We start from the raw sequence: 13,950 nt of genomic DNA on the forward strand, positions 1-13,950 counted from the left end.
CAGAAAAGCAGCAATAGCCCGGAAGATACAAACAGACACACACAGACACACACAGAGACGACCATACAGACACACACAGACACACACAGACACATTATCCCATGCTGGGACGTTCAATAGAGCCGGGACTGAGCGCGTCTCAGACGGGCTGGTCCGGTCGGGACCCCTCCGCATCGGCGGACAGCAGACAATCACCCATGAAAAACGGTCTGCTCTCCCTCTCCTGAACCCCTGGATGAGTCTCCTGGGTGCGGGGGCAGGGGTCCGCCGCAGAAAGGCAGAATGCCATTAACCCCCCCCCCCCCCCCCACACACACACACACACACCCCTCCCTCCCCTCTCCTCCTCTAACCCCCTCTGCCTGCAAAGGACAACTCCATTCAGCTCTGCCACTTCGCCCCCCCCCCCCCCCCCCCCCCAGGCAACAGTCACCGACACCAAGAAGCGTTGGAGGAGCGTGTGCGTCTTTAAGGGTGTGATCGCTCCAAGGGCCGACCGCGCCGTACGAAAGCACAACAGACACAGGGCGTGAAGGCTTGATTATGGTTCCACGTGAACGCAACACAATGACCACGCAACAAGGGCTAGAGCACGGCCTGGATAGAGGTCAGCCGAAGGGAGGGCTGCACCTCTGGCCTTAGCTGCCCTCGCCACATGTTGGGAGGACATGTGCGCTGCAAGTTTTTTTTTTGTGCGTGCATGCGTTTAAATGTGTGTGTGTTTTTGTTAAGGGGAGTGGGGGTAGTGGAGGGGTTGTCTGTCTGTGTGTGTGTGTGTGTGTGTGTGTGTGTGTGTGTGTGTGTGTGTGTGTGTGTGTGTCTGTGTGTGTGTGTGTGTCTGTGTGTGTGTGTGTGTGTGTGTGTGTGTGTGTGTGTGTGTGTGTGTGTCGGGGGATGGGGTGGGTGTGGAGGTGAGGTGGTGGCTGAGGGGGTCCTCCTCCTCCTCCCTCTATATGGTGCTATAAAGGGGGTGAGGGGGCTTTGTCACTCGGCTCTCAATTCCACTGAGACAATCACTCCAGGGACACACACACACACAGACAGACTCACTGGACACACACTGCTGGCTTCTCACGGACACTTATTGATGACCTACAGCAGAGAAGAGAGGACCTACATGTGTGCATCTGACCCAGTCTCCAGACTAAAGGCCAGAGAACATTCAGCCATCAGAGAGAGAAGAAGAGGAAAGTAACGATTACCAAAAGACAAACGGCAAGAGCATCACTTCAGGCCGGATCAGATTAGGAAGTGAATCCACTTTCTACAGCTTTATTCTGTCACTCCTAGCTGAGAACCATCTTCTGCGAGGCCGTCATGAAGGTCTTCAGCCTTCTGTACCTGCTGCTGGTGCTGGTGGCGCTCCTAGCATCGGTGTCTTCCGTCAGACCAGGTAAGAACTATCCACTCTACTGACGCAAAATCACCAAGTACCAGACACGGGGTGAACCTTGGTGTTCAGTTGGCCAGAGCTTTTTTGGTTTCGTTTTTTTAAGTTCCTATCTTTCTCAATAACCTGCATTGCCAGTTTTGACTCCTGAATCATGTGGAATTGTAAATGCAGGCTTACAGCTGAGTATGGTGGCGGTCGCAATTTTTTGCATATTTAGAATACGTGTTCTAAATGCACATTCCAATCCTCTAATTGTTTAGAAGAGTCGTACATCTCATGCATATACGATGTGCAAGTAACACGTGGGCTTGGTCCTTAACGGCAATAAGCTACACTAGCCGAATGCAGAGGAAAATAAAATTAGGCTTAGCATTGTCCCAATCTATTGCCCTATCAGGAAAACATTCAAATTCTTAGTGGACCTCAACGATGTGCCAACTACACTATAACACGGAGACCTTTAGGACCACTTGCAGCATCGCAGCTGTACGGGGCAGGTGCGCGGCGCCAGACGCATTATTGATCAGGCTCGCTCTCTCGTGAGAATACCCCCGCCCCATTGTTAGATCGACCCAAGGGCCTGTGACATGACATAGTTAAGAAAAGCGCATGGTGGATATACAGCCATAGGCCAAAATGTGACCGGGAAGACCGCCAGAGATCGATCAGCCCAGGTCCCCTCGGCTCCCATTGTCCGCCGTAGGGCTTCTCCAGCGAGCCTTTGTTAATCACGGTGTAAAACGAAATGCAAATGCCTAAGCTTGATTAACATGACATGAAGCTTGAATGCTTGAAAAAAAAGAATCTAGCTCGAGGCATTGACAACATGTTATTTAAGAGATCGAGATGGGGGAGGGAGAGGGAGACAGTCATAAAGTCATCCGGTGGTTTATCTCTTCCTGTGTGCTTTACTTTGGGCGTGCGAACCGTGGTGGAAGTCCACTGTAAATGTATTAGGGACATCATGGATAGAAGCTATGCTTTTTTTTCTCCCTCCTGGTTTATATGTTGTTATCGACATTTGTGATCAACCCAATGCTACAAATACACATATTTAAAATTCACACCACTACGTTATTTATGGATTCTGCATTTGATTTCTCAAGGCAATAGGCTACATCCACTTGTATTTTATTTAGCAGGTGATAAGGCAATTAATATCACACAAGTAGGCTAGATGTTCCCTGACACCAGTGGATCATGTCATTCGTGTCATTCTAGGATGGTGAACCTTCTTCTGAATGTTATCAAAATTGCTATAATTAAAGCACACGTTTTATGAGTTCTATCTAACTTATCTTCTTTTGCTTTTTCTTCTATATAGATTTCATGAAAATTAGGAGGAAATACCACAGATACCACTACTGTCCCCACAGACGCTGCATGCCGCTGCACTCCAGAGTCCCCTTCCCTTAAGGTGAGAACCAAATAATTTAGTAGTAGTATCGTCTCGTTTTACGCACGCACGCATTTACAAACGCACACAAATGCATGTAAAGTATAGTTTAAGTAAAGTATGGCGATACATTGGGCATAAAGTGCATGTGGGTGGCAGTTCAGAGAGTGTGTGTGATTCGTGGCAGCAACGGGAGTCCAGAGGTTTAGAGGCGCGAAGCATAAATCTCACTAATGATGGAGGGTGTTTTATTACCCGGAGTGTTTGTGCGATGGACTGCCTCGGGTTTAGAAGGAAGGAGTTGGTCAAGCAACTTTGAGAAAGAGGGTGTTTCTGACTATTGTTTGACTAAGGAGTCCTTCTCTTTATGATCTTGGCCTGACGCATACACACACCGTCACTGCCACGTACTTATCAGCATGGTTGCCTCACTCTGTGTTTATCTGTAAATGATTTAAACCCCTTTTTCCTCTCCCTCCGTTTCAGGTTGATGCGCAAGAATGAAGTGGTGAAAAGTCTGGCAGGAGCCGTGTTGGGCCGAAAGGTCCCTGTTGGACACTCGAGACCAGCACAGCGACCTGCTTTGATGAGAACACACCCAGAGACTGTAACCAAAACCGTTGTCTTCAGAATTTACAAAAAAAACATATGTTGACCTGAAGGACACAGAAGTCTTGAGGACTTGTTTTTAAATGTTACTATAAAGTGTAAATAAATATATATATCACTGTGTCGTGGAGAAATGAGCTGGCACCATGTGTAAGCATCTTCCCTTTAAATATGCATACAATTTCACGTCTCACAAATAGAGCTTTACAATTAATGCAGGAGGTTGCATTTTCGCTTATGAAAACCCCGGCCTCCTAGCCATGGACCAAATAATTTAAAGGAAAGTATAATTTTGTGAAACATGACCATGTATTATTATTTCTTAAAAAAAATAGTGTTTATTAAGCGTGTATGCACTTCAAATAACGTTTAAATAAAAAATATGTTGTACTTTGTTTCCGTCTTCAGAGTATTTTTTTTGTAAATACCAACAAACAATCACTGTCCATGCAATTTGTGCTTACAGTAAAGATCTTGAATTCCATACACCCGACTGTCCCTTAACGTCCAGATTCGGACCGTTAACCATTAACCATAGGGTGCAGGTTCACCGAGCACCACACAGGTGCATTGTGGGCCTTATTTAGCCAAGACCTTGTAGCGACTCGTTGGGTGGCAGGACGCCAGGCAGAAGCGTCCTGAAAAAAGGAGTCATAAATACTAGACCCCCTGGTAGTTTACGGACCCTGTACTTTAAAAGGCGTGACAATGAACAACTACTGGCAAGGATACGAGGTCCTCCAATTCCCAGTGCCGTCCATATCATTGACAGACGTTAAAATGGACGAAGGACAAGAGACATTAGCTGATGCTGGCATTACAAAGCTTTGTATCTGGAGGATGGGTGTAATGTCATTCCACTATTATGGAAAGATAAGAATATCAAATATTTATTCAAGGCAGATCCCATGGCATGATATCGAATAACCTAATCTTAAAAATAAATATATCAGGAGTTAAGAATTGACAGTCAACATTCATATCATCACATTGACCATAAACACGCGTCAAACAATAACGTAAAATAATGATCATAGGCAGAAGCAGCATTGTAAGAACCTCAAACCCAAAACAGAAACAACAGAGAAAGTATCAGTGTGGTACCGTTTCCTCCTCCTCTCTCTGCGTAGGACGCCCGTGGGACTTTGAAGTGCATCTCGCTGGCGTCGCTCTCCCTGCTCAGCACGTGATTTACTACGATCAGTAACAACAATGCGGCCCCTTCTCTCCGTGGCCCTCCCAGGGGCCCCGGTGCGCTCACGCTCAGGTCACCAGGGGTCGTAACACCGCAATAAAGCCCCTCCCCTCTGATCTGTGACCCGCGACTCTTACCCCCTTCGTATGTTGCCGCTTTCCCGACCCCGCCCCCTCCTTTCTTACATCACTTATACCCCTCCTGGTATCAAAACAGGCCTTCAGACCCCTGTGTGCGTGTGCGTGAGATAACGAGTCTTTGGGCTGGTGCACGCCATCGCGCGCGCATTGGAGGTCTTTTGTCACTTGGCAAACAACAGATATCTTTAGTCTCTTATCCCCTTTTGTCCCCCCCCTCCATCTGAGGGCTCCGCTCCACCTTAGCCTTGTTGGTCCCTCGTCTTTGTGTCATCTGTTCAAATATCCAGTGTCTCAGTAATGGGATCTGATCCCGCGGGGGCTCTTGAAGGACGGGGGTCGCTGGGAGGCTTGCTGGGGACGGACGGACGGCCGGGACGAGAGGGCCCTGGATCAGTGCTGGGCCGATTGGTTGAGCAGCCTCTTGCTCAGCAAGGTGTTGTGTTGTTTCAGATACTCTATGAGGTCCGCCTGCTTCTCCACCACCTCCTCCAGACCACAGCCCTCTCTGGAACACACACAACTCAGGGAGGGTCATAAAAGGGTCGGTCGAAATGCACAGGGAAACCTGCTTAGGCAGAGCAACCAGTTAATGTTCATTTTTCAGCAGAGGGATTGAACTACTCACCCTTGTGTACGTGCGTGTGTACATAGTATGATTCACAACGTGAGTGAATGAGGGATTCTCACCTGAAGCCGGTTTCGGTGGTTAGGTGTGCGTCTCTGTAGGCGTGGCAATGTTCCTCTTGGCTCACATCAGGGACGGCACGCTCCCGGTTGAATCGCGCCACACGCACTGAAAGACAACGACCAGAACAACTCATCACCTTATTGAATGGAAACAGCCACTAAGAGGACATATCTGAAGCTGATCTCACGTTAGCAGATTTGGGGGCCTCTGACTGTGTTCGATTTGACATTTGAAGGAAGGATGTATCATACGCTGACATATGGCCTTGTGTAACACAGAAAGACATTGGAGAGACTTTGCCACCAGGCCGTTGGTATTCATCTCTGGTGCCGTATAATGACGTGATTTAGTAAACATTCTCATGGGACTTAGCGTCATCAGGTCTCTCTTGCAAAAGCTGCGTTTAACCTCAATGGACACTTCCTGAGTAAAACTGAGTAAACTATCCTATTTATGTTTCAAAGGATTTCATTATTCAGCGTTAAAAATAACTACCGCCAAATACAATTGTGGACAATGCCAATGGTAGAAAGACAATTTATACTCAACTTTCATTACGTTTTGGTAACGTTTTGAGTATAGTTGCTAAAGACCCGTTGTCAAGGGTGTTTTACAATTTAAAACCACCCTTATTTGAGAGGCCATTGCTATGCATATAAGGGCGCACTCACACTAGGCCATCTGTACCTTTCCTGAGTACATTTGCCCCCTAAAGTCTAGATCGTTTGGCTAGTGTGAGCACGCCATCCGTACTCAATTACAGTTCAATTCCGTGGCCTCAGTACACCTCGGAGGTGTGCTCAGGCCACGGTACAGATGCTAATGAGCCGACACGCACATACGCATACGCATGTACAAGAGGCAACCGTCAGTCGAGATTGCCTAGTGTGAGCACAGGCTAGCGGCACAGTGGGGGGGGGCAATCGTACTCGAGTACGGTACAGGGCAACTTTGTGCGAGTGCTCCCTCACTGCATGCGTTTGATTCCCCGTACCATCCGAGGGGTAAACACATCCTCACAGCCACAGTAGAGCCCCTTCACCACCGTCCTGACCCCAGGGCAACACCAACATGGCCGCTCAGGTGAGGTAAAGCACACATTTATTTGGCCGGAACTATTTCCTTGTAAAGCCACGCCGGCCCACGTATCCTGCACTTAGCCCCTAACGGGCTGCCATATCCTGCACTTAAACCGCTAACTCTCACACCCGCAACACACACCTTTACACAAGGGGAGGAGATGCCAGCTAAGTGTGTGTGTGTGTGTGTGTGTGTGTGTGTGTGTGTGTGTGTGTGTGTGTGTGTGTGTGTGTGTGTGTGTGTGTGTGTGTATACACATGTGCTCTATATAAACTATAGGGAGATGGTTATGGTTAGTTGTAATTCTTAAACAGTGCATATGACTCAGATTTGACACCTTAAAAACAACTAATAAACTGCAGTATAAAATAACAGCTCTATAAAATGTAAATGCTTTTAAAAAGTTTTTAAATGCTCAAAGAGCGGTACTTAATATCAATACAAGAATTGTATCTGTGTCAGCATGTAATATAAAGTTGAAAAATATAACCTAAGATAATTGTACTGGGGAAAAAGTATAATAAGGAAGACAAAAAGGGAAGTGTAGATTTTTGCTAAGGTATTATACTACACCATCTCAAAGAACCCACTATGGCAGATTATCAGGAGAAGGTAGCACAATTTGAATCAAGATAGGACGCCTGTGTGTGTGTGTGTGTGTGTGTGTGTGTGTGTGTGTGTGTGTGTGTGTGTGTGTGTGTGTGTGTGTGTGTGTGTGTGTGTGTGTGTGTGTGTGTGTGTGTGTGTGTGTGTGTGTGTGTGTGTGTGTGTCATTAGTCAGAGGAAATTGACAGCAGGGTTCTAAAGAGCGCTACCTTTACTTTGCTTCAGTGCGGCATATCATCCCTAGCATCCACACAGACCGCTCGATAGGAATTCCGGGAATTCCTGCATAATGAGACCCTCCATCAACCTGTGTGTGTCTGTGTGTGCGTAAATACTGTAATGGTGAGCAAGTACATGAGAAGGGGGAAAAACATTCCAGGAATGGCATGGGAGATCAATGGCTGGAAACAAGAGCATTTCTCTGCATTGTTTCAGAGATGTCACAGATGTTTGTTAAACCATTATGTCGGCAGGCTCTCTTGAAGGGACACAAAAAGGGTCCACCTCGAGTGGTTCTGTGAAAGAGCTCTAGTTGGAGCTCATACTCAAGAATACTGAAGCCCTAGTAGCCATTGCAGCCAAAACAAGCACAAACACACAGTACTCTGAAAGCATAAATTGGTGAGAGAGGACAGGGACATGTTGGAAGTGAGTATGGACTCTTTGATTCCATCAACCCTTTGAATCTGAATCACAGAGGACGACATAGGCAAGAGGGTGGGAAGAGCCGAGCAGACAGATATACAGTGGTGGTGACAGACGGAGAGACGGACCAAGGATGGAGGGGAGATGGAGGGAGGCTAAACGGCAGCAGTGGGATGGGGGCGACAGATCTCACACCTTGCTGACACACACACACACACACACCCACACCCACACCCACACACACACACACCCACACACACACACACCTCCATCAGGTCTTATGCGTTGATGAAACATAGTTCAACCAGTACCTACTAAACGGCTGATTATGGTCCCACGTTCCCGCAATGACCACGCAGAAGCTTCGACGCAGTCATGAACGTTTATGGTTCTGCGTCAGGTTTTAGTCAGCGGACCAATCATAGCCCTTGCTGCTGCGTCGCCTCGACAAAAGGTTACGATTTTTGGGAGGCGCACGTCCAGCCCTTGCGGCGGACGCAAGGAGGGTCCGCAAGGACGTAAGGGGTCCGTAACCCCATGTGTTGCGTGAACGTGGAACCATTAAGAGTCCTTAAGAGATTTACAGTTGTAGCAGTAGCAGTAGCAGTAGTATCGCTAGCCAGGTGCCTACAGCTTACACCAGTTCATTGCCGTGCATGGGCACGATACACTTCTAACAGGTTAGGTTGGACGGAAGTAATAGAACAGCCCGTAGGACAGCCCGGAAGAGAACGTATGCAACCTGCTCTGAAAGCTCTCATCTTGAAGATAACGGAATGCCTCATTGCACAAAGTACGTCTACAAATACAATTGAAGGCCACCTTAATGTTTTCCAGCTAATATGTTGATAGTCAGTACCTCACAGGACACTAAACTAAAACAACACCCTCTTTTAAAATTAGTAGATAAAGAGAGAGATATATAGAGATATATATATATCTCTCTCTCTCTCTCTCTCTCTCTCTCTCTCTCTCTCTCTCTCTCTCTCTCTCTCTCTCTCTCTCTCTCTCTCTCTCTCTCTCTCTCTCTCTCTCTCTCTCTCTCTCTCTCTCTCTCTCTCTCTCTCTCTATATATATATAGTAGGAAATGCAGATTCTGTGTCTCTTTAGACTATGTACATCGTTCATAGAAATAAACCATTGACATTACAAGGGTACCTAAGTGTGTGTGTGTGTGTGTGTGTGTGTGTGTGTGTGTGTGTGTGTGTTGGCCCCACAGTTCTTACAAAGTTCTAACCAAGTAGAGAAGGGATGTATTCGAAGTGACCTCTTTGAAGGCCAAGGCATGGCTTTGATGTGCATGGAGCATGCAGACCTATAGAGGGCCCAGCATTCATGTTATAATGAGGACAGCAGATACATACAGCCTCCCTCAAAAGATAGGCAGGCAAGCATGTGCCGTGGAGTGCATGAGCTCACACACACACACTCACACACACACACACACACACACACACACACGCAAGCACGCACACACATACACACTTCAAAGAGCAGAAGCCAAGAGGCCTTCCTCTGTGGAGCTCAATAGCTGTGGGCATCACCGCTAAAGGCTAAAATGTAAACAGACAAAAAAAACCATCATTTTCTTCCTTGTCCTTTGAAATGGCTTAAAATGCTGCCTAACTATTTAACAAGGTATCAAGTCATTTGCTCTAAACCTGCCAAAATAGAGGCCTGAATCCTTTCGGGAGAAGGCGCAGATAATCGGGTCGTCAGAACCCTTCTATGTGGATCCCCGTATGTTCGCAGTGGCCTGGTGTTGACCATCCACCAGATTGCAATGCAAGACTGATCTTCAAGAACAGTCGAGTAGTAGTGGTACTACCAAAATCAGCCCTGTTTTTAAAAGAGGATTAAAGAAGAGAGGGGTTGCTTTGCTTTCACCAACATGGTCAGAAGGATGGCAAGTGTGTGTCTGTGTGTGTGTGTCCTTATGCTGAAGACCATCTCTGTGGATGGGTCGTGCCTGACTGCACAGATCTAACCTGGAATGCAACAGGCACACACACACACACGATCCCCCCGACTGTAAACAAGAGGACAATGTGTATGTCACTGTGTTTGGGTGGAGTGGGTTGAGGGTTAGCCTGTGGCTAGGCTAAAGCCTAATGTCTCTTATCTTCTCACCTCTGCATCTAGTATCTCTTACCCCAATCTGCGGCCCTCAGCCTCAAAACAAGCATTTAAATAGATTTCCTTTCAATAAATCTCTCTTTAATAACAATATCCTCTGATTTGTTATCTTAAATAGGAGGTTTTCCTTTGTGGTTTGCGCTTTGTCCAGCTGTGGCAGATGTTTATACCAGCCGGGGCCTGTTCATTTACAACCGATTACGCAAGCTAGGAATGTCCTCTAAATCTTGTTTAAAGATTTTGGAATTGTTTCTGAAGTAGGTTTACATAAACAGTAACCGAATCGAGAGTTAGGGCGTTAGGGTGAGGGTTCAGAAGGAGGGACAACGAGTGGACAAAGGCTGGGAGGGAGGGAGAGAGAGTGTGTTAGAGAGAGTAGCGCATGGCTGACGGTCGGCTGCTGGCTGTTTGTGGTGCGTTTGAACAGGGCAGGGCATGACACATTGTGATGCGAATGCACGGGGGCAGCAGAGCGGGGGATGAGGGCCGCAGCATGTAATTCAGAGGGTGTGTCGTGTCAACACACCACAGCTATTAACACGGCTAGGAGCAACGCTCGGTTGAACAGGGAAAATAACAGGAGCAGAAGTAAAGTGGGATCTACATTGAAAAACACTTCTGAAAACTCAGCCGGGACTTAATTGAGTTGATATGAACCGTATCCATATCAGCCATTACAATGGACAATTCACAAACATTGCATTGAATCCCTTCGGTGGTCAAGAAATTCAAAATGGGTGTTCAAAAGAGACCTGCTAGCAGCCAATAGTGGATAGATGGGAGCTTTTTTGCAGGTACAAAAATGCAGGGTTACGTCTTGAAACAATTGGTTGGCTGGTAGATGCCTCATCCTGCAGGTAAAAATGCATATTTTTAACAGTTTTGGGAACCTGGTTACCTGTGTAGATGAGTAGGCATGGCAACGCCACTACAAGTTCTATCCCCAGAATCGCGATAACCATGTAAATGGAGATGGCCTCCGAGAGTCCAGAAGACTGGACCAATAGCAGCAGCACATTTCCTACAGGCACAACCAGAACAAGCACACATACAGAAAACTGAAACAAAGTGTGACAACAGGGACCCCTTGTGGTACAAGCAAGTTCTGCACTTTTTCGAAAAGAAACCCTTCCAACTCTACGATGCAGTTACAATACAAGCTGCCAACAGGCCCTGTCGGGCAGCAGGTAGATAGTTCCACAGGAACAAATTGTTTTAAATTTCCTTTCCATTAAGCTTTGTATCGTTAGAAACCCACTCATATTTTTGAATGGTCGTGCATCATTCCCTTATTTTTCTGGAGACTGGAGAGATCCGTATCGATCTCCAACACTTCCTGTTTAAGATGACGCAATATGACGATTTTTGCGTAGAAGTAAATAGGAAGTGTAAGAGAGGAGGATTCTCGTAAGACTATAAGCACTAGGGTGGGACCCGCTGATCTAGATCAGCAGGAATGGCCAGCGAAGCTGTGCATCGTGGTGCATGGTGGGAGTTGTTCAATCCACAAGCGCCAAAAAGTGACTTTCTGCCTTTTCTCGGTCAAGACGGCACCAAATTAGAATTTTATTTCATTATTCGACTACATATAGGACCCAATTTCAATACATATTCATGCCTCCAACGGTGAAATGTTCCTTTAAGAGAAAGCACGTTTTCCTGGGTTCGTACCAAATCATCAATGTAGAACAAGTGAGTTGGTTTTTTCCCAATATATCTCAAAGGGAAGGTCAGTCTAAACTCAATGATCGACGCGTACCTGTGGAGTGTACGGCGAGGGGCAGGTGCTTCAACCTCCGGGTGTTTCGGTAGAAGTGGAGGTACCCCCGACTCCGGGCGCGGTTGTGGTGGCGGTGCACGCAAACGGCAAACAGCAGCACCAGCACCCACATGCACACCTTCCCGAACACGATGGTGCTCTGCCCTGTGACGTTCCTCAGCACGTTGGCGCACTCCTGCTCCTCGCCCAACTTCAGTGGGCACATCACGGCGACGCACAGCGACAACACCACATAGGCAACCTGAAGATAAAACCAAAATGAAATGAAAGGACAAGGTCTCTCAGGATTAGGGTCGGTTTAGCTCAGGAGGTCGGGCGGGATGACTTCAACCGGAAGGTTGCTAGTTCAATCCCCCTCTCGAGTTGACTGACTTGAACCGGAAGGTTGCTTGTTTGATCCCCGGCTCGAGTTGGCTTTCGCCTTGGATGGTTGACTGCGCCGTCGGTGTGTAATTCTGTGTATGAACCGTTGCAAGTCGCTTTGGATAAAATGCCCTAAATTTAAATGCATAGAATGAGGAGACGGAGTAGTATGTGCATGAGTATGTCTGAGTATATACTGTATCTGAGACAGGCTGGTAGTAGGCAGACAAATGTGTGAGGGACTAGCCGAGAGGTGGATCGAGTGTTTAATCCATAGAGGGACTTCCAGCTGAATGGTGGTCGGTTCGCTTCACAATGTCTGCAGTAGTCGACTTGCAAACACTTGGAAGACGCCTAAACCACAATGACCTTAAGTCACTTTGGATTTAACGTGGCTGATAAAATGACTATTGCATAATGTTAATGGAGTACATACATGAATGAGGGAGAGCAGGACGGCAGAATAAGTGGTCGGTATGGTCCGGAACTCTTTCCTGATGGCCGAGTGGAGGGCGTCAGGGGATATCAACGGTCCGTCCACTAGGGGGTCGTCTTCGGTGCTCGGATCGAGACACACGGAGCTACTCACCTGTTCCACCGCAAAGTGAAAGTGAGAAAGTGAAGTGAGAAAGTGAGTGGTGCAAGGTTCAACATTATCACCAAGCTACGGTTCTACTATCCTGCGCTACGGTTCTACTAAATAGTGGTTTGTTATGCATGCATGTATGTATGTATGTATGTATGTATGTATGTATGTATGTATGTATGTATGTATGTATGTATGTATGTATGTATATATATAAAAATCGTTTTTTACTTATTTTTCTTATAGTTTGATAGTAAAATGCATAGTGGTATAGTCAAATATTTGTGTGTCACTGTCAGGAAAAGCGCTTAAAATAAAAAGGTATTGTAATGTAATGTAATATTATTAGCTCTTTACGGCTTATGACCATGGCAAAAGTATTTCAATGACATTTGAAAAGTGACAGATTGTGACACAGACGGTTCTGACTGAAATTATACTTCAATAGTGCTATAGGGCAAACATTAAGCCCAGGAAAAAGTAATGACATTAAATACAGTGCTGTTTCTTCCTGAAAATACAGGAGTCTGCCTCCTACTCTTGAAGCAATGTGTAAGTTGTGGATTTTACTGTATTTCGTTACTCTCATTCTTATGCAGTTTTGTGAACTGAACTTAATTTGGTATTTTGTACATAGGACTAAAGATTATAGCACATGATTTTATTTTGGTGGACCTCGACGTTAAGACACATTGAAATACATGCAAGTCGAATCAGAATATTGCACATCATCCCATCCCAACATATCGTGTTAAAGTCCAATACTCTGCATTAGGCACTCCGCTGTTGTGGCGACATCATATTACCAACAACTCCCTTCATCTGAACATATGCAATTAAAACAACTAACAACCTTTCCCCACGAGGCGACATGCTCGATACAAACCACACATATTTGCAGTGTACAATGTGTACTTTAAATAGAGTATCAGGATAGCGTCGTTGTTATCGATATATTGGAGCCGTTCAATAAATAGCGCATTATAATCTGCAGCAGCACTCGAGTGCTAAGCGATGAACTAGCTAAATGCTGTGTCAGAACGAAGCGAATCATACATACTGGATACTGCGGCGGTCCTTTTGAGTCCATTTGTGCAATTTAACATCGAGTTTTTGGGCCGATATTAAAAAATATCACGTCAAACGAAACAACAACAAACAACGTCGCTTGGCCAGTCCGCGCTCTTTGAGAACGGAGAGTGACACAGCACGCACGTGACGCAGCTCTTTCTAAGGGTTACTTCCGGGCTAAACAACACGGGCAACTTCTCCAATCTATTATTAGGGCGCGTTTCCAGAGATATGGTTCTCAAATGGCTCTGCCTCGAACCT

At 46.4% G+C, this 13,950-nt stretch overlaps 2 protein-coding genes across 2 annotated transcripts; one reads left to right on the forward strand and one right to left on the reverse strand.

The window, feature by feature from the left end:
* The first annotated feature begins 986 nt into the window (after nt 1-986).
* Nucleotides 987-3,761, forward strand: apela (apelin receptor early endogenous ligand). The gene is made up of 3 exons (XM_030351050.1): nt 987-1,393; nt 2,718-2,810; nt 3,276-3,761. The coding sequence occupies exons 1-2, from the start codon at nt 1,318-1,320 to the stop codon at nt 2,807-2,809; spliced, it is 168 nt and encodes a 55-aa protein (XP_030206910.1). The 5' UTR covers nt 987-1,317; the 3' UTR covers nt 2,810; nt 3,276-3,761.
* Nucleotides 3,762-4,264: 503 nt separating this feature from the next.
* Nucleotides 4,265-13,868, reverse strand: tmem192 (transmembrane protein 192). The gene is made up of 6 exons (XM_030351048.1): nt 13,679-13,868; nt 12,469-12,621; nt 11,649-11,910; nt 10,788-10,910; nt 5,421-5,526; nt 4,265-5,238 (listed from the first exon to the last, which is right to left on the reverse strand). The coding sequence occupies exons 1-6, from the start codon at nt 13,706-13,708 to the stop codon at nt 5,124-5,126; spliced, it is 789 nt and encodes a 262-aa protein (XP_030206908.1). The 5' UTR covers nt 13,709-13,868; the 3' UTR covers nt 4,265-5,123.
* Nucleotides 13,869-13,950: the final 82 nt, after the last annotated feature.

This window comes from Gadus morhua, chromosome 3 (assembly GCF_902167405.1).
Source record: "Gadus morhua chromosome 3, gadMor3.0, whole genome shotgun sequence".
NCBI classification, from domain to species: Eukaryota; Metazoa; Chordata; class Actinopteri; order Gadiformes; family Gadidae; genus Gadus; species Gadus morhua.

Excerpts from the sequence above, each read along its gene's own strand:
- apela (XM_030351050.1), top strand. The coding sequence starts at position 1,318 with ATGAAGGTCTTCAGCCTTCTGTACCTGCTGCTGGTGCTGGTGGCGCTC. Across the intron at positions 1,394-2,717 it reads GGTGTCTTCCGTCAGACCAG|ATTTCATGAAAATTAGGAGG; the intron begins GTAAGAACTATC and ends TCTTCTATATAG.
- tmem192 (XM_030351048.1), bottom strand. The coding sequence starts at position 13,708 with ATGGACTCAAAAGGACCGCCGCAGTATCCA. Across the intron at positions 5,527-10,787 it reads ATGCCTACTCATCTACACAG|TGCGTGTGGCGCGATTCAAC; the intron begins GTAACCAGGTTC and ends GTTGTCTTTCAG. Across the intron at positions 5,239-5,420 it reads ACCACCGAAACCGGCTTCAG|AGAGGGCTGTGGTCTGGAGG; the intron begins GTGAGAATCCCT and ends TGTGTGTTCCAG.